Source organism: Pristiophorus japonicus, chromosome 5 (genome assembly GCF_044704955.1).
Source record: "Pristiophorus japonicus isolate sPriJap1 chromosome 5, sPriJap1.hap1, whole genome shotgun sequence".
NCBI classification, from domain to species: Eukaryota; Metazoa; Chordata; class Chondrichthyes; family Pristiophoridae; genus Pristiophorus; species Pristiophorus japonicus.
Genome location: NC_091981.1, coordinates 129,771,918 through 129,790,668, shown reverse-complemented (window position 1 = coordinate 129,790,668; position 18,751 = coordinate 129,771,918). Strand labels below are relative to the sequence as shown.

The window sequence follows — 18,751 nt, the reverse complement described above, 5'->3', positions numbered from 1 at the left end:
GACGAGGGCCTCATTGGCTTCATCACTGAAGAGTTTCGCCTTCTTTCTCCCCCGCCCCTCAATATCATGATCACATTCAGACATTTTTACTATTATCTGAACTGTATCTGTATCTGGATAAGTCTATTTAAAGCTGTATAAATCTGTATAAATCTCTGTATAAATCTGGGTCTGTAAACTTCTTTTCTCTCTTTCTCTTTTCTCCTCTAATTCACTGCCTTCCTCCTCTCTCGGTATCCTCTCTCTCTCTCTCTCTCTGCCCCTCCCTTTGCCTTCTGCACATGTGTGGATGGCCCATGACCTCCCGAAATGCGGGAAACCCAGTCTCCAAGAAAAAAAAATCACATGCGCAGAAGGCCGTTGCTAGGGAAGCTTTTGCCTTTCACATCGCTGGCCGTTCGCTGGGTGCACGTCACATCGCTGACCTTTTGCATCACCCATTTCACATTGCTGGCCTATCGCCGGGTGGAAACTCGTGATCCAAAAAATGGGCGATGTTCAAGCGATCGGTAAGGCTGACTCATTGACTATTACTGGATCACGGCCAATTTTTTGGACGATAGCCAGCAATGTGGAAAGTCTAGCCCAATATCTTTCATTCTAAAGGAGAATGAAATGATAGCGCAGTACTTTTCAGTGCTTTATTTTTTAAATTAATTAATATTTTAATTAAATACTGATGGAGCAGCTTTCATTTGCATCAAACTCTTTGCTTTGTAGCAGCCTTTTGGGGTCAAGAGCTGAGAAAACCTATCACTGGCTGTGTATATAGCAGCACTAAGCTTTGCTGGCTCAGCCCCTGCATTGGCACCCAATCTGCTACATGATAGATATAACATTAACATTATTTGGCCAAAGTGATAGGTTTTTAAGGAGTGCCATAAAGGAGGTGAAGGAGTCGTGGCGGAGGTGCGGCGAGTGTTTTTGTGGTGGAGGAGCGGTGAGCGATCGTGGCGGAGGTGCGGCAAATGTTTGTGGCGGAGGAGCGGCGAGAGATCGTGACGGAAGTGCGGTGAATAAGGGTACGGGGCCCAAAAGAGCCGAGGGCCCAGGGGCATGACGGGCCTGCCCACACTGCGATATGTGTGCGCACTAGGTCTGTGGAGCAGAGCAGGTTTCCAGTCGTTCTGGTTAACCCTTGCCACTGGATATGGCTGGTGTGCCACAGTCACCACAGGTTAAAGAAAATCCACCCACAGGCATCTTCCACCCCCTCAATTGGAGTTCAGGACTGGAACATCTGCTCCTTCACTGAAACATATGTGAACTCATGTGGAAGCAAGTCATCCCCATTCGAGCGACCGCCGATAATGATGAGTACAAGAGAATCCTTTGCTGAAAGTGCTCCACCCAGGATTCCCCACTCCTTGAATATAAGCTGTGCAATTATAAGTGTGGTAAAAATTCAGAGAATTGAATTCATCAATTTTCAGAAATGCGTCTGGGAAAAACTAACAATTGAATAAAGTGTTATCACTTCCCTCTCCCCTCGTGGTAATTATTTCTGAGGTCGCCGATATGTAAATATAATGTGTATTAGAAAAGACAATGCCACGTCACATCAATTAAGTAACAAATCTCCAGGTTTGACGTCAATAGAATCTTTTTACAAATATCGGATTTTCCCCAAAGGTGTCGGTTAATAAATAGTGGGGAAAGGACTGGAGAGAGCTACAAATTTCAGACCTTTGTGCGAAATACGGAAAAGAGCAGTTCAACATGAGACCTGTCCAATGTTAGTGAACATTGCACGCAGTTATCTGTTAATATCTCGTTTCAGAGAGAGTTTGGAGGAGTGGTGATTTATCATTTCATTCTGTTTCTTTTCCTGCAGATTTCTGCCAACTTTTCCTGGTGCTGTTTGGAAGAGTCGCCGCTTTCCCTGTGGCGGATCTGGCGGAAACGGTGGAGAGTTTACCTGGATCAGCCCTGACTTGTGCAGCCTGCGGCTCTCTGGCGCTGCAGATCCAGAGCACGGCGGCTGAACTCCGGGACACACAGGTGAGTCAGGTCTGGGGACTGGGGGCTGGGGACCGGGGTTTTGGAATTGGGGGCTGGAGCCTCGCAGCCTTAGGTCAGAAACTCAGTCACTCACAGTTTGACCTTTCTTTCCCTTCCAGTTGTGTGAGTATTTCTCGTTCTGTGACGGAGACCGGAGCTCGCTGCTCAGTTACCATTTCGACCTGCCACAAATCCGAGCTCAGGACAGATGCATAAAGATAGGATTCCACAAGGTGAGTGAGAACGAGTTGGTGCAGGAGTTTCAGAGGAAATTCAGATCCGCCCTGCACCATGTGCCTGTGAGGTGCTCCCCGTCATGCTTTAAATTGCTCTGATCGCTGCACTCACCCTTCCTGTTGTTCCGATTTGAACGCCGGCGATCAAGGAGCAACACCGAATTATACAGTCGGCCCCATTGCTCTCTCCTTCAGCAAGTGCAGAGCTCGGCTCCCAGCCTCCCGAATGCCGGTGTAGTGTTAGTAAATTGCTGCAAACCCCTGCTTTAACACTGTTTCATTTATATTACTATGTAATAACATATTACTATATATATGTATATATATATAGGAAAAATATGGATGAGTTTACATGTCGTTTTAACGATTGAATATCCAAATCTGTCCCTTTGGGACAATAGATTTGTATTGTGATTGCCCTCTTTAGAAGAGGAAAATGACTACGTATATGCGCATTGCCATTTTATCGATCTGTCAGGTAACCCCAACAGTTTGACAGTGGTTAGTTAGGTGAACAGCTGCTCTGTGTGGCTGAATCTTTATAAGCATGAATAAAAGCTGCTTCCATATTGACTTTCACACTGACCCTTACAACATCACCCCTCGGCCTGTGGTTTCTTAACATTCCAGCTGATACACGGGCTGGTCTTATGAATGGGTGCAACCAGCAGGCAGCCTCAGCTTCCTGCGAGGCACGTAAAAGAGAAGACTTGCATTTTTATAGCGCCTTTCATGACCACCGGATGTCCCAATGCGCTTTACAGCCAATGATATATATTTTGAAGTGTAGTCACTGTTGTAATGCAGGAAACGCGAGAGCCAATTTGCGCTCAGCAAGCTCCCACAAACAGCAATGTGATAAGGGGGAAATCGCGGACACACTGCCAATGATTTTTCCATCTATGGTAAGCAGTGTGCATTTGTAAGATCAGTCCTATAGTAACTAAGGTTCAAATATCACCGAATATATACAGTAATAAAGCTGGAGTAGTTTTAATACTGTTTCATTATATTACTATATATATATATACCATCTCTGTTTTATCCCTTGGAAAACCATAGGTGAGTTTATACGTCTGTGTACCATATGCGTGTGAACCAGTGATAAGCATAGTTGCTGGCCCTTCTTGGTTTGACATGCTAACACACCGAAATGTAACTTTGTCAGGTTGACTAATTGAGAGTGCAGAAAAATGTAATGCATATACTTTGAAATCCGACCTAATGTATACTTTTCTATAAATTAATCAAAGGTCATAGATTCTTGCAGAACAGGGTGATTAAATGTACTAAACTTTCAATGTATTGAAATCATTTTTTTCAGGAATCATGCCTCAAAGCGATTGCCGCTGGCCTTCAGAGATACAACACCTTCTTGTTATTGGTGGAAACATCCATCGCGAGTTCAAACGACCAAGTGGTCTGGATGCGATCCAGCTCCCAGCGCCTGGTTGAATTGATCATGCACCAGGTAAGTGTGATCAGAAACAGTTACTAAAGGAGCCCCTGATGGTCAATGGGTTTACATGAGTCCGAAAACTCGAGTCACTGAGCGTTCCGTTTCTTTTTTGATTTCAGTTAAATGCTGAGTTTGGCACCACTGATCTGGCCGAGAGTGAGCTGGAGGTTTCTGCCTCAGACCTGGTGTCAAGAACAGATTGGAACAGACAGGTGAAAGTGCATGTCATCCTTAGAGACTTCACTACCTTTATCGAGAAAACAACCCGAGCCATTCGCTTCATGAAATCGGTCCCGAGTCTGTGAACGAAAGCAACAAAACCCTCACCGTATGAACGTTATAGTTCAACATAGAGTACAAAAATCTACAGTCAAAGTGGATGAATGTTGTTCTGTAAAAGAACTAAATAGATTGTGAAAGTGCACTGCACTATTACTGTAAACTTAAAAGTGGGATGTTTTTTACCTGCATAATATTTCCATTTTGTTTTACCATTTTTGATGACACTGTTTGTTAAAGGTGTAATTATCACCTTATATAGTTATTGGGAAACCTTTTAGGTTTTGATAACTAATATGCAATATAATGACTGAATTTGCATAGTGAAAGTAAATTTATGCTGTAAAGTCAGCAGATCACTTATGTGAATCCATAGTGACAAAAATACATCTCAACATCACCAAAACAAGTGATGAAAATTCCCTCTCCAAAACAATGATTATTCCCCTTTAATATCAATATAATTTATAGAATGTTAATATATTGATGGTTCTGATAATATTCTAATTTAATATTGTGAATATATTTTATAGACTGTTAATACAATGTTTCAGGTAGTATATTTATTACATCATCCGGACATTAAAAATAATTTAATATTTATTAACTACATTGTATTTATTTTCCTTGCTTAACTGTTTTACATGTATAGATTATGAATTATGAATGTTAACTGTTTCACATTTGCATTAAATATTTAATATTATTTATTACAATGATTCTGTTGGTGAATTCTGTCCAGTGCCATGTGGTTGGTACATGTTTCCCACATTACAACAGTGACAACATTCCAAAAGTATTTCATTGGCTGTAAAGCGCTACAAGCTGAATTTAGGGAAGTAGGAGTTAAATTAAAAAGTAGGACCTCAAAGGTAGTAATCTCAGGATTGCTACCAGTGCCTCGTGCGAGTCAGAGTAGGAATTGCAGGAGAGCTAAGACAAATACGTGGCTTGAGGAGTGGTTCAGATGGGAGGGATTCAAGTTCCTGGGACATTGGAACCGGTTCTGGGGGTGGTCGGACAAGTACAAACCAGACAGTCTGCACCTGGGCAGGACCAGAACCAATGTCCCAGGGGAAGTGTTTGCTAGTGCTGTTCGGGAGGGGTTAAACTAATATGGCAGGGGAATGCGGACCTAGGCAGGGAGACAGAGGGAAGTAGAATGGGGGCAGAAGCAAAAGATAGAAAGAAGAAAAGTAAAAGTGGAGGGCAGAGAAACCCAAGGCAAAAATCAAAAAGGGCCACATTACAGTCAAATTCAAAAGTGGCAAAATGTGTTAAAAAGACAGGCCTGAAGGCTCTGTGCATCAATGCAAGGATCATTCATAATAAGCAGAGAGTCGGGATAAACGGGTCCTTTTCAGAATGGCAGGCAGTGATTAGTGAGGTGCCGCAGGGCTCAGTGCTGGGACTACAGATATTTACAATATACATCAATGGTTTAGATGAAGGAATTGAGTGTAATATCTCCAAGTTTGCAGATGACACTAAACTGGGTGGCGGAGTGAGTTGTGAGGAGGATGCTAAGAGGCTGCAGGGTGACTTGGATAGGTAAGGTGAGTGGGCAAATGCATGGCAGATGCAGTATAGTGTGGATAAATGTGAGGTTATCCATTTTGGTGGCAAAAACACGAAAGCAAAATATTATCTGAATGGCAGCAGATTAGGAAAAGGGGAGGTGCAATGAGACCTGTGTGTCATGGTACAGCAGTCATTGAAAGTTGGCATTCAGATACAGCAGGCGGTGAAGAAGGAAAATTGTATGTTGGCCTTCATACCAAGGAGATTTGAGTATAGGAGCAGGGAGGTCTTACTGCAGTTGTACAGGGCCTTGGTGAGGCCTCACCTGAAATATTGTGTTCAGTTTTGGTCTCCTAATCTGAGGAAGGACGTTCTTGCTATTGAGGGAGTGCAGCGAAGCTTCACCAGACTGATTCCCGGTATGGCAGGACTGACATATGAGGAGAGGCTGGATCGTCTGGGCCTGTGTTCACTGGAGTTTAGAAGGATGAAAGGGGATCTCATAGAAACATATAAAATTCTGACGGGACTGGACAGGTTAGATGCAGGAAGAATGTTCCCGATATTGGGGAAGTCCAAAACCAGGGGACACAATCTAAGGATAAGGGGTAAGCCATTTAGGACTGAGATGAGCAGAAACTTCTTCACTCAGAGAGTTGTGAACTTGTGAAATTCTCTACTGCAGAGAGTTGTTGATGCCAGTTCATTGGATATATTCAAGAGGGAGTTAGATATGACCCTAACGGCTAAAGGGATCAAGGGGTATGGAGAGAAAGGAGTAAAGGGGTATGGAGGTGAAGGATCAGCCATGATCTTATTGAATGGTGATGCAGGCTCAAACGGCCTGCACCTATTTTCTATGTTTTCATGTTTTAATGAGATGTCCGGTGGTCGTGAACGACGTTATCTCAACGCAAGTTTCTTTTTTCTTATGTGTAAACATATGAAAACTAGAGTTTGGAAAGAGCATTAACCAAAGTACTTTTACAAATTGGCAGATGACAATAAATGGGATAGTAATTCATCTTGGATGGTAGTGCTAAATGGCGTTATTGCACGAGGCGCCTGTTTTGCGCCAGCCTGAAATTCAGTTCTATTGAAGTCAATGCAACGGAATATCAGCCGGGAGTATAATGAGTGCATAATGTTATTCTGGCCATTTTTCTCTACTGCCCTGGACAAATTTCTAATTCTCTAATTGCTATTATGTCTCTTAATTTCTATGAATATCAAAAACTCATGAGAAAGTGGCAAAAATTGATAGATTTTGGTAATAGTTCAGTCTTGAACCTCATCAACTTCATTCTTTTCCTTTGCTACCCGCCTCTATCCCGCTTACTGTTTTACTGCTGTTGGCTGAGGGATAAATATTGACCAGAACACTAGGGAGATCTCCCCTGCTCTTCTTCAAAATAGCGCTATGGCGTCTTTTATGTCAACCTGAGATGGCAGACTGGGCCTCAGTGTAACATCTTATCCGAAAGATGGCACCGCCGACAGTAATTTTCAAGACTGCGATCGATACATTTTGTTGGGTAAGGGTATCAAGTGAAACAACAACAACAACAACAATAACTTCTATTTATATAGCGCCTTTGACATAGCAAACGTCCCAAGACGCTTCATAGGAGGATTATGAGATAAAAATTTGACACCGAGCCGCAAATGTAGAAATTAGCACAGGTGGGCCAAGTGATATGTTTAAGGAGCGTCTTGAAGGAGGAATGAGAGGTGAAGAGGTTTAGGCAGGGAGTTTCAGAGCTTGAGGCCTAGGCAACAGAAGGCACGGCCACAATGGTTGATATGGATCATAGGCAGGTAAATGGAGTTGAAGTACAGATCAGCCATAATTTAATTGAATGGGAGAACATTCACGAGGGGCTAAATGGTCTACATGTGTTCCTATATTTCTACATTCCTGAGTCCATCCCCTTGAGCCTAAAGAACAGAGATTATGGAAGCTTATGTGCTGCTTCACAGGATGTTGCAGTGAATTGTAGATGAGCAGCCATGAACCTGGTGCCAGCACTGTGCTCCCAACCTTTCCATCTCCCATGGCAAGAGCAGTGTGCTTCCTCAGCAAGTAAAAGGGGCGAGTTCCTTAATATTAGAGATGGTCCCTGCAATTCCCCGCCTCTTACAAGCATTGTATGCAAAATTCTCCCACTACACCATTAAGTCAATTAGGAAAAAGTTGGCAATTGAGTGGCGTCACCAAGATAGCATCGGACAGATGATGTAAAAGATATGGCGGTATCTCCCTGTTAAAATAGAGAAAGGGTTTTAAGGTTTTGCTTGCAAGTAAGTGCAGTTAGAGAAGATGGCGACCCATAGTGTAAGATCCTTAATTAATGCCCTCTTTAACCAGAGGGTAGTGCAGGTTTAGTTGTACAGCTCTTAATGTTAGAGGGTGAAGAGTGTGCTGGTGCTCAGGGTGACCAAGTAAGTAAAGAGAGATTGTGTTACCTTGGACTCCCTGCCAGGTCATTGAGCTTCTTATAGCAGTGGTCTGTAGTTCCGGGGTGAGAGAGTTGGCACTCATTGCCAGTGTTACCTCCCTCTACATGGCATAAGAGACATTGTTTGAGATTTCCTCCCGTGGAAATCCTGCACCTATAGCTTCTGTGTTCAGTCTTCCCAAGCAAAGTTTTTGGATCACTCCACTGTCAAGTTACTGGATGACTTGTATGATTTGTGCCACTTTTAAAGCCTCCATAGTCTCAACCTTCCCTATCTCTGTGACCATCTCCAGCCCAACATTTGAGAACTGTGCATTCCTCACATTTTACACAGGACATTGTACAATGGATATGCAAATGAGCTGACATATGTAATTCTAGTGGATTCAGCTCTGTGGAGCATCAGCGAGTGGAACTCCTGAAATATAAGTGTCAGATATGGCTCAGTGGTAGCACTCTCGCCTCTGTCAGAAGGTCATGGGCTCAAGGCCCAGAGACTTGAGGTTGTGAAATTTCAAATTTGAAACTGTACATTATTTTGTGATATGTTCTAAGTAGTTGTGGCAGTTGAGTCCACTTTATTTATGTGTATCTGGGAGACAAAAACAACAACAGCAGAGAAAGATTTAACTTAAAGAAGGGAATCCTGGAGGAACTGTATCATCATTTGAGGAAGGAGAAGTGTAACATTTTTTTATTTTTACATTAAATATTCTCCTTGGGTTCAGCGCTGCAGCCGCTCTGTAAGCGGATATCATACACCCTGTGAACCAGAGCATGCTTTCACGCATTATTTTTAAATAAATGCAATTTATCTAATTGCAATAATTCATTAATACAAAGGGTTAAACACTGTGGGGTTATTTTTGCCAAAGGGTGAAAATAGGTGCGAAGTGGATGCAGTATAAATAAGACTAGTCTGTTGAAATTCCAGATTTAGCAATTTGGTGCTAATTACTGATTACCACAATTTAAACTTGCCTGCAGGTGCTTAACAAACATCTGCAGATTTAATCCTCCAGTGCTGATTAGAAACAATTTTCGTGGAGCAGTATATGTGGGCCCCGTGCACCCTCTTCCACTGAAGGGCCAGAATTTTGCTGGTACTCTGTGGACGGGATCGGTGGCGGGTCGGCAGTCAAATGTGAATTGATTTACAGCAGGTCGGGAACTCGCTGTCAAATCGCGCACTCTTGCCTTTCCAAATGTCGGGTCGGCCAGTGCTGAGTAGACCCGACAGGCAGCGCGGATGAGTCAATTTAAATGATGAGTGTCTTATTTAAAGCCACTTAACAATAGTTTTAAACTTAGCTTTTGAATTTGACAGCTCTCCCGCGGGTTTCACGTTGTTGCTAGATCACGTCTGTGAAGCTAAGGCAGGAGGTCAGTGATCATTGAATAAGCTGATCAGTTGTCAGCTTCAAATGTCAACTCAAAGCTTCCAGCTGATTCAGAGATATCTTCCCTCAGCTACATTTCCACTACAGATTCAGGATGCTGCAAGTCTTTACACAAGTCCCCATCCAGTCTGACCTCATTACCTCTCCCACAATTGACAGATCGATTCTGTCATCTCTGCTTCACCTGCCATCTATTCCATCAACATGGGTGTTCTTTATATTCTCTCACCTTGGTCATCAGAATCTGACCATGATCAGCCCCAACACCAGTAGCTCCAGGCACACCAGCAGCGCCAACAATAACACCAACCTTCTCCGCAATCACCTCATGCTGCACAGGCCAGAGGGCATCAGCACCCAAGCACACTGCTGCCCGGGACACCAGGGATGGCCTCACCATGGCCACATTTACTTCATTTGACGCTGTACACCGTGGCTGCCACATGATGTGCCAGGTTGGTACCACCCCATAAAGCATCCCTACAATACCCATGTCATTCAATCCACACTCATCAGCATTACTGGGGTACCGTTATGTTTCATCATTCACTGCAACACCGTGGCTGCCACATGATGTGCCAGGTTGGTACCACCCCATAAAGCATCCCTACAATACCCATGTCATTCAATCCACACTCATCAGCATTACTGGGGTACCGTTATGTTTCATCATTCACTGCAACTCACTAAGCCACTACCAAATCAGTGTGAGAGGCATTCAAGGTGGAGATCCTGGGGGTTCAGAGTAAGTATGTTCCATTAAAGAAAAAGGGTGGGACTAACAAATCTAGAGCTTCCTAGATGTGAAGGGGCATACAGGGTAGGATAAAGAAAAAAAGGGAGATTTATGACAGATACCGAGGGCTCAATACTGTAGAAACACTAGAAGAGTATAAAAAGCGCAGGGGTACAATTAAAGAGAGCATGAAAAAATGTTGGCAAGTAAAATCAAGGAAAACCCAAAGATGTTTTATAAATACATTAAGAGTAAGAGGATAACTAAAGAAAGAGTAGGGCCTATTAGGAATCATGGGCAAGATTTTCCATTATTTTTGCATGCATAATGCCCACTTAACACCCATTTTACCGCTGAAATGAGGTGTAAAGCCCAGATATCGTCCCTTTAGCCACAAAATGGAAACTGACAGCCATTTCTCGGACACATCGGCGAGCGTTACTTTCGCCACTTTTTTTGGGCGGAATCATCAGAATGGGCGAATGCAACACCCATAATATCGGCCAGCGTTACTTTCGGCACATAATTAATGCCGAGATTCAATAATACCGACCGCTCACCTTTTTTTGTCGTAAAGATCACATTTGCCGAAACTAACGTGCAGTATAATCGCCCAGCGTCACTTTCAGCACCTTGCACACACCTCGCCCACAATATTGCACGCCGAAAACACCGCTCTGAAAAAGTTGAACTGTTCTGAACTAATCACAGCAGTGTGGACACCATTTTGTAAATCGCAGATCGCTTCATAGAAACATAGAAACATAGAAAATAGGTGCAGGAGTAGGTCATTCAGCCCTTCAAGCCTGCACCACCATTCAATATGATCATGGCTGATCATGTAACTTCAGTACCCCATTCCTGCTTTCTCTCCATACCCCTTGATCCCTTTAGCCATAAGGGCCACATCTAACTCCCTTTTGAATATATCTAACGAACTGACTTCAACAACTTTCTGTGGTCGAGAATTCCACAGGTTCACAATTCTCTGAGTGAAGAAGTTTCTCCTCCTCTCGGTCCTAAATGGCTTACCCCTTATGCTTTGACTGTGACCCCTGATTCTGAACTTCCCCAACATCGGGAACATTTTTCCTGAATCTAACCTGTCCAATCCTGTCAGAATTTTATATATTTCTATGAGATCCCCTCTCATTCTTTTAAATTCCAGTGAATATAAGCCTAGTCGATCCAGTCTTTCTTCATTTGTCAGTCCTGCCATTCCGGGAATCAGTCTTGTGAACCTTCGCTGCACTCCCTCAATAGCAAGAATGTCCTTCCTCAGATTAGGAGACCAAAACTGTACACAATATTCAAGGTGTGGCCTCACAAAGGCCCTGTACAACAGCAGTGAGACCTCCCTGCTTCTATACTCAAATCCTCTTGCTATGAAGGCCAACATGCCATTTGCCTTCTTCACCGCCTGCTGTACCTGCATGCCAACTTTCAATGACTGATGTACCATGACACCCAGGTCTCATTGCACCTCCCCTTTTCCTAATCTGTCACCATTCAGAAAATATTCTGCCTTCCTGTTTTTGCCATCAAAGTGGATAACCTCACGTTTATCTACATTATACTGCATCTGCCATGCATTTGCGCAGTCACCTAACATGTCCAAGTCACCCTGCAGCCTCTTAGCATCCTGCTCACAGCTCACACTGCCACCCAGCTTAGTGTCATCTGCAAACTTGGAGATTTAACATTCAATTCCTTCGTCCAAATCATTAATGTATATTGTAAGTAGCTGGGGTCCCAGTACTGAACCTTGCGGTACCCCACTAGTCACTGCCTGCCAATCTGAAAAGGACCCGTTTATTCCTACTGTTTGCTTCCTGTCTGCCAACCAGTTCTCTGTCCATGTCAATACATTACCCCCAGTACCATTGTTATGTCCTTGGATGCTCTGATAATGACTCCACCAGGCAATGTGTTGTACATGAACTGTGGTGACCTTAGTCCTTTATTGAGAACTCCAGAGTGCGGATCACACCTGTTGGTCTGCCTTTTATACTAGGCCAGGCACACCTGTACAGGTAACCTACAAGTCTCCTCTGCTGCACCCTCTGGTGGCACACCTTGTGATAGTAACAATAGTAGTCATGTAGGATGCATGACATCACTCTCCCCAAGCTTTTAGTGCAAATCGCCTCTGCATTGACTGTGCTCTGGGCTTAGCTCTATCTGGTTGACCCTTGGCGGGTCATTTCAATCTCGGGTGACTGGTTGATGTTTCGTTGGCAGTAGAGTGCTGGTGGTTGCTGTTTGTGTGTGTCCCTGACCATTCCATTCTCCCCGCCACCCCCGCCACCTGCCCCCCCCACCCCCGCACATATAGATTATGCCGCAGGCTCGTTGCATTCATATACATTTAAGTCCAGAAAAACAAGTTTGCATTACATTTGTGGTTCAGTTGTGAGACACGTACATCGGACTGATGAGATACATTATCGATATATACTGGGGATAGCTAGCCGGTGCGTAAGGACAAGCTAGTTCCAGATCTGCTGAATGCTGTCCAGACAGTCTGGTGGCGGCGCGGTGCCCAGTGCTGGCAGTGGGAACTTGGTTGGCTCAAGTTGCCTGCTCTTGGGGCTGTCGCTGTTGCTCCTAGCGTCGGGCAGGTTCACAGATGCCTGTGACCATCCTGTCCTTTCTTTGCACTCTGGGTCGCTGCTGCTCTCGGAGGAGCTGTTGTCTAGCAGTGCACAGGGAACTGCTGACTCGCTAGCCTGGGCGATGTTTGGTTTGGGATCCGGACTGGTCCCGGTCCCCTTTGGGAGGACAGTTGCGGGTGGCCCTTCGTTCCCGGGTATGGCCTTGGTGGCGATGGGGTCTGGGGGCTGCACCTTAGCACAGCTTGCTCTTTTAGGCTCGTGACAGTTGGTGCCATCGGGTGCCTGAGAGGTGGAGCCGATTGGGGCAGGGTATCAATACTGATGCCGTTGCCCTCCTGAGATCGCTTGCTCTGCAGCTCGTGTGTATTGGCTGCTTGTGGCCACACTCCATGGTGCATTACTCTGGTCCCTGGGATGCAGGCTACAGCGTTGGATAGCTCGCTGGACCTGTGTACACCCGATGGGTGTTTGCCCGCTGCCTTGGCAGTGTGCAGTTGAAATCTTACATCGCACAATGTTTCATTACTTATTGTGAATACCCTGTAGCTCCGATTGCGATCGCGTGACTTTTCCTTGCTTGTTGCACGTACCCAATTCTGATCATCAATTACACATTTTACATGATCACAATCACGCGATTTTTCCTTGCTTATTGCCTGTACACAACTCTGATTATCAGTTACACATTTTATCTTTAACTCACAGTTGCTATTACATTGTCCCTTTAAGTGTGGTGGGTTGCAGGCCTCCTTTAAGAGAGCCTTGCTTTCTTTACCCCAATTCTGTTCTCCGTTTGGTGCCACGTGTTGCTCCATCAGCGCTGCACCTTGTGGTCTGGCCGCCGCCATCTTTTTCTTCAGCACATCACCTCGTGGTTCAGGCGCCATCTTTCCTCCATCCACAATGTCGACTGCGGTGATCCTCTTCTCCCCGGGTTTTGCCTTCGAAACTGGGAAGTCGCCTCCGGATCCAATTTTCTTCCTCTGGAGTCCTGCCACTGGAGCCTGGAAAGTGAACTCGGGTCGTCCCAGCTGGATCATCTCCACGCAGTCGTGCTGAGTGGTTTGTGCCTCGGGTGTTGTGCTGGTCTGCTCTCTGGTGCCGGATCCAACCTCAGGTGAGGGCTAGCTTTGCCTGTGAGCGCAGAGGGCGTCGATCGCTGGAGGGGTGAAGTCTTCCCACTTCCAATGGATCTTCTCCATCCACCTTCTACCAAGTAGCGTTGGTCTATCACCTGCAACAACCCACAGAGGTAACTTGTGCACCGCGCCATCATGGAGTACCTTAACATCCGCACTACCAATGACTGGGATAAGCTCATCGGTGTAGGTGCACAGCTTTGCCTGAACCAGGACCAACTTGGGTCGTTCAGCTTGATTGTCCCATAGCCTCTCAAAGGCTTCTTGATTCATTACTGACTGGCTCGCCCCCGTGTCCACTTCCATGAAGACTGGAACGCCATCTATCTCGACTTCCATCCTCAACGGGGAACACTCGGTGGCACAGGTGAACATGCCATATACCTCGTCGTGGAGCTGAGCTGCCTCTCTGCCTATCATTTCATAATCCGCGCTGGATTCATGGCCATCTGCAGACTCTTCATCAACACAGTCATATTTCTCTTACACATTCGCTGGAGGTGGCCCTTTGTGCTGCAGCCTTTGCATACATAGTCTTTAAAAGGGCACTGGTGAGCCCTGTGATTCCCTCCACATGGAGCTACTCGATTAGCCCCTCTTGAGTTAAGGGACTCGGGGGCCTGTTCTCTCTTCACTGAGAAGGTTCGCATTCTACAGTCCAGCATCTAAAAGGCACCACTCTGTGCACATTATTTGCCGGGTTTGAGTCCTGAGGGTGAGTCATTTGCCTAGAGCCGCAGGTTGAGGTCATGAATGCCTGGCTCACAGAGATGGCCATCTGCAGTGTGACTGTGGTATCCGCTGACAGTAGCTTATGAAGAAGGCCCTCATGGCCGATTCCAATGACAAAAATGTCCCGCAGCGCTTCGGTGAGGTGGTCACTGTGAGAATGCTCTCCTTGGGCTTGAGTTGCTCATGGATCAGTGATACGAGCTCCTCATACGTCTTGGTTGTTGTCTTCACTGGTGCCAGCAAGTCCCTGATGAGGCCATAGACGGTGGGCCCATAACTGATTAGCAGGATAGCTCTGCGCTTGCTAGCCAGTGTGGCCGGGTTGTTTCCTGCCAGGTCATTTGCTGTGAAGAAATAGTCGAGCCTCTCCACAAACGCATCCCAATCATCACCATCTGCGAACTGCTGCAACATACCAAGGGTAGCCATTTACGATGAAAGTCCGTAGTCTCGTCACCAATTGTTATGTCCTTGGATGTTCTGATAATGACTCCACGAGGCAATGTGTTGTCCTTGAACTGTAGTGACTTTGTCCTTTATTGATAACTCCAGAGTGAGGATCACATCTGGTGGCCTGCCTTTTATACTAGGCCACGCACACCTGTACAGGTAACCTACAAGTCTCCCACTGCTGTGCCCTCTGGTGGCACACCTTGTGATAGTACCAATAGTAGCCATGTAGGATACATGACAACCATGTGCTTTAATTTTGCACACTAATCTCTTGTGTGGGACCTTGTCAAAAGCTTTTTGAAAGTCCAAATACACCACATCCACTGATTCTCCCTTGTCCATTCTACTAGTTACATTCTCAAAAAATTCTAGAAGATTTGTCAAGCATGATTTCCCTTTCATAAATCCATGCTGACTTGGACTGACCCTGTCACTGCTTTCCAAATGCACTGCTATTATATCTTTAATAATTGATTCCAACATTTTCCCCACTACCGATGTCAGGCTAACCGGTCTATAATTCTCTGTTTTCTCTCTCCCTCATTTTTAAAAAGTGGGGTTACATTAGCTACCCTACAATCCATAGGAACTGATCCAGAGTCTATAGAATGTTGGAAAATGACTACCAATGCATCCACTATTTCTAGGCCACTTCCTTAAGTACTCTGGGATGCAGACTATCAGGCCCTGGGGATTTATCAGCCTTCAATCCCATCAATTTCCCTAACACAATTTCCTGACTAATAAGGATTTCCTTCAGTTCCTCCTTCTCGCTAGACCCTCGGTCCCCTAGTATTTCCGGAAGATTATTTGTGTCTTCCTTAGTGAAGACAGAACCAAAGTATTTGTTCAATTGGTCTGACATTTCTTTGTTCCCCATTATAAATTCACCTGATTCTGACTGCAAAGGACCTCCATTTGTCTTCACTAATCTTTTTCTCTTCACATATCTATAGAAGCTTTTGCAGTCAGTTTTTATGTTCCCTGCAAGCTTACTCTCATATTCTATTTTTCCCCTCCTAATTAAACCCTTTGTCCTCCTCTGCTGAATTCTAAATTTCTCCCAGTCCTCAGGTTTGTTGCTTTTTCTGGCCAATTTATATGCCTCCTCCTTGGATTTAACACTATCCCTAATTTCCCCTGTTAGCCACGGTTGAGCCACCTTCCCCGTTTTATTTTTACGCCAGACAGGGTTGTACAATTGTTGAAGTTCATCCATGTGATCTTTAAATGTCTGCCATTGCCTATCCACCATCAACCTTTTAAATAACATTGAAAAGGCTGCTTCAACTTCGGGGGAGTTTGGATTTACTCTGGAGTTCTTCTCAGGTGATGTGACCATCTGAACAGACATTTTTTCACACTGTGGATGATTGGATTTTACTGTAGATGTCTTAGTGGGGAAATGTATTGCTTGTGAACAATTGGCATTATACATTTATTGGAATGGGACCAACCATTTCTCAGCCTGCATCAATTACAACACAGATGCTGCAGAGTGCAAATGGCACAAAGTCTAATCCACAGCATTATGTGCCCAATCTAAGACGTGCCAGACTGATGAGGAAGTCCGGACTATACACCCCCTGCACTTATAGGGAGAAGCGGTCTTACCTCAACTTATCCGAGAACACATGCATTCAGAGACTGCTCTTCCACAAAGTGGTTATCAGTAAGATATGCCAGCTCATTAGGGCAGATCTGCAGCCTGCCACCACCTTCAGGACATCACTGTCCATCGCGTCCAGTTCCTTTCAGGCCTCCAAGGTCGACATTTCCCCTATGACTCAGCATGCCACACATTGCATATTAGACAGGTCACGGAAGCTCTGTATGCATGTAGGATGGACTTTATCAGCTTCCTTATGACCACTGAGGCTCAGACTGACAGGGCTGGAGCATTCTACTGAATTGTTAAGTTCCCCAAGGTGCAGGGAGCAATACACTGTACGCACATTGCCACGTGGGCACCTTCTCAGGACCCAGAGGTTTTTTGCAACAGAAAAGGATTTCACTCCCTGAAGGTCCAACTAATTGTCAACCACAACCAGATAATTAATGCAGTGAATGCCAAATATCCGGATAGCTTCAATGAGGCTCACATCCTGCGTGACAGCAGTATATCTGACATGTTTACCAGTCAGCCACAAGGTCAATGCTGGATTCTTGGTGACAAATGATATGGTCTAGCCACCTGGTTGATGACCCCCCTGCGTGTCACCCACAGCGAGGCCAAGAAGCGATACAATGAGAGCCACAGAGCCACACGCAATGTGGTCCAGAAAACAATTATTGTGCTTAAGCAGCGCTTTAGATGCCTGGAGCACTCAGGAGGGAAGCTACAATACAATCCTGATCAGGTAGCTCAAGTCGTGGTTGTGTGCTCTGTTAGATCTCTTAATTTCCAATGAAATACGAACTCCAATTGTAGTTTTAATGTAACTTTATTCTGGCAGCAGCAACAAGCTTCTGGCTTTAAGCCAGGCCTTTGTCATTCTGAGACCACATGGCCAAAATGGCTGTACTTATACCTGGTTCAATTTACAGAAAAGAACTCGCCTTCTTTGACCTTATTGGCTCAATTAATAGTCTGTTAACCTTTAATTGGCTCGCTACCCAAGGGTCCTAAAATGTCAAGTTGATTGATGACTTAATGCAACATACTGAGTTGCACGTAGCAGCTTTGACTTGGGGTCTGTGAATTTTCACAGAACTACAGCCAGGCTGCAGAACTTGAATTCTCTATCAATCCCCCCTTTGATTCTTTCACAAACTGAATCATAAAACATCAGCTATCACTGGTTAAACATTCTACAAAATAATTTCATACATGTTAATAGAGTTTCCTTCTAAAATTTGTTGATGTATTTCGCCATATGTCCGGACTAGTAGCTTCCACACAAATTTAAACCAACCCGAGTTCCATCGTGGCCACAATGGAAGTCTGGTTTTAGTAGGTTAATTAACCTTATTCCAATTTAATCCAAATCAATATCTTAATTCAACAAGTAAACAACCTTCCCTTAAGCATAACATACCCCTGTGCCATGTACAGATGGTCTGCTGGGACCTGCTAGGTGTCTCACATGCGGGACAGCAGCTGCAGCCGCCTGGTTGCAACAACATTTAATCAACATAAACAAACAATATAAAAGTAAAATAATTACAACGACTAGAATTAAACCTTCCACCAATGAAGTTCCTATTGAACCTAGCCATTCAGTGGCTCCGCTCCACAAAGTGAATGATGGGGGTTGCTTAAGTTTTTCTACCTCCTTTTGGATATGCTCCGCTAAGTGGGTAATTTCTTCGGAGCTATCTGGGATATATTACATTGCACATTAATGATTTAGACGAGGGGATTAAATGTAGTATCTCCAAATTTGTGGATGACACTAAGTTGGGTGGCAGTGTGAGCTGCGAGGAGGATGCTATGAGGCTGCAGTGTGACTTGGATAGGTTAGGTGAGTGGGCAAAAGCATGGCATATGAAGTATAATGTGGATAAATGTGAGGTTATCCACTTTGGTGGTAAAAACAGAGAGACAGACTATTATCTGAATGATGACAGATTAGGAAAAGGGGAGGTGCAACGAGACCTGGGTGTCATGGTACGTCAGTCATTGAAGGTTGGCATGCAGGTACAGCAGGCGGTGAAGAAAGCAAATGGCATGTTGGCCTTCATAGCAAGGGGATTTGAGTACAGGGGCAGGGAGGTGTTA

The 18,751-nt window shown here is 44.8% G+C and overlaps 1 protein-coding gene across 1 annotated transcript; it reads left to right on the top strand.

Moving 5' to 3' along the window:
- Positions 1 to 1,668: 1,668 nt before the first annotated feature.
- On the top strand, positions 1,669 to 4,601 carry LOC139263886 (interleukin-6-like). Its single transcript, XM_070879955.1, has 5 exons — positions 1,669 to 1,735; positions 1,835 to 2,001; positions 2,121 to 2,234; positions 3,562 to 3,708; positions 3,816 to 4,601. The coding sequence occupies exons 1-5, from the start codon at positions 1,720 to 1,722 to the stop codon at positions 3,999 to 4,001; spliced, it is 630 nt and encodes a 209-aa protein (XP_070736056.1). The 5' UTR covers positions 1,669 to 1,719; the 3' UTR covers positions 4,002 to 4,601.
- The last annotated feature ends 14,150 nt before the right edge of the window (positions 4,602 to 18,751 follow it).

What these genes read in the sequence shown, in the direction of transcription:
- LOC139263886 (XM_070879955.1), top strand. An exon ending in CTGAACTCCGGGACACACAG is followed by an intron (nt 2,002 to 2,120) that starts GTGAGTCAGGTC and finishes TTTCCCTTCCAG; the next exon opens with TTGTGTGAGTATTTCTCGTT. An exon ending in TTGAATTGATCATGCACCAG is followed by an intron (nt 3,709 to 3,815) that starts GTAAGTGTGATC and finishes TTTTGATTTCAG; the next exon opens with TTAAATGCTGAGTTTGGCAC.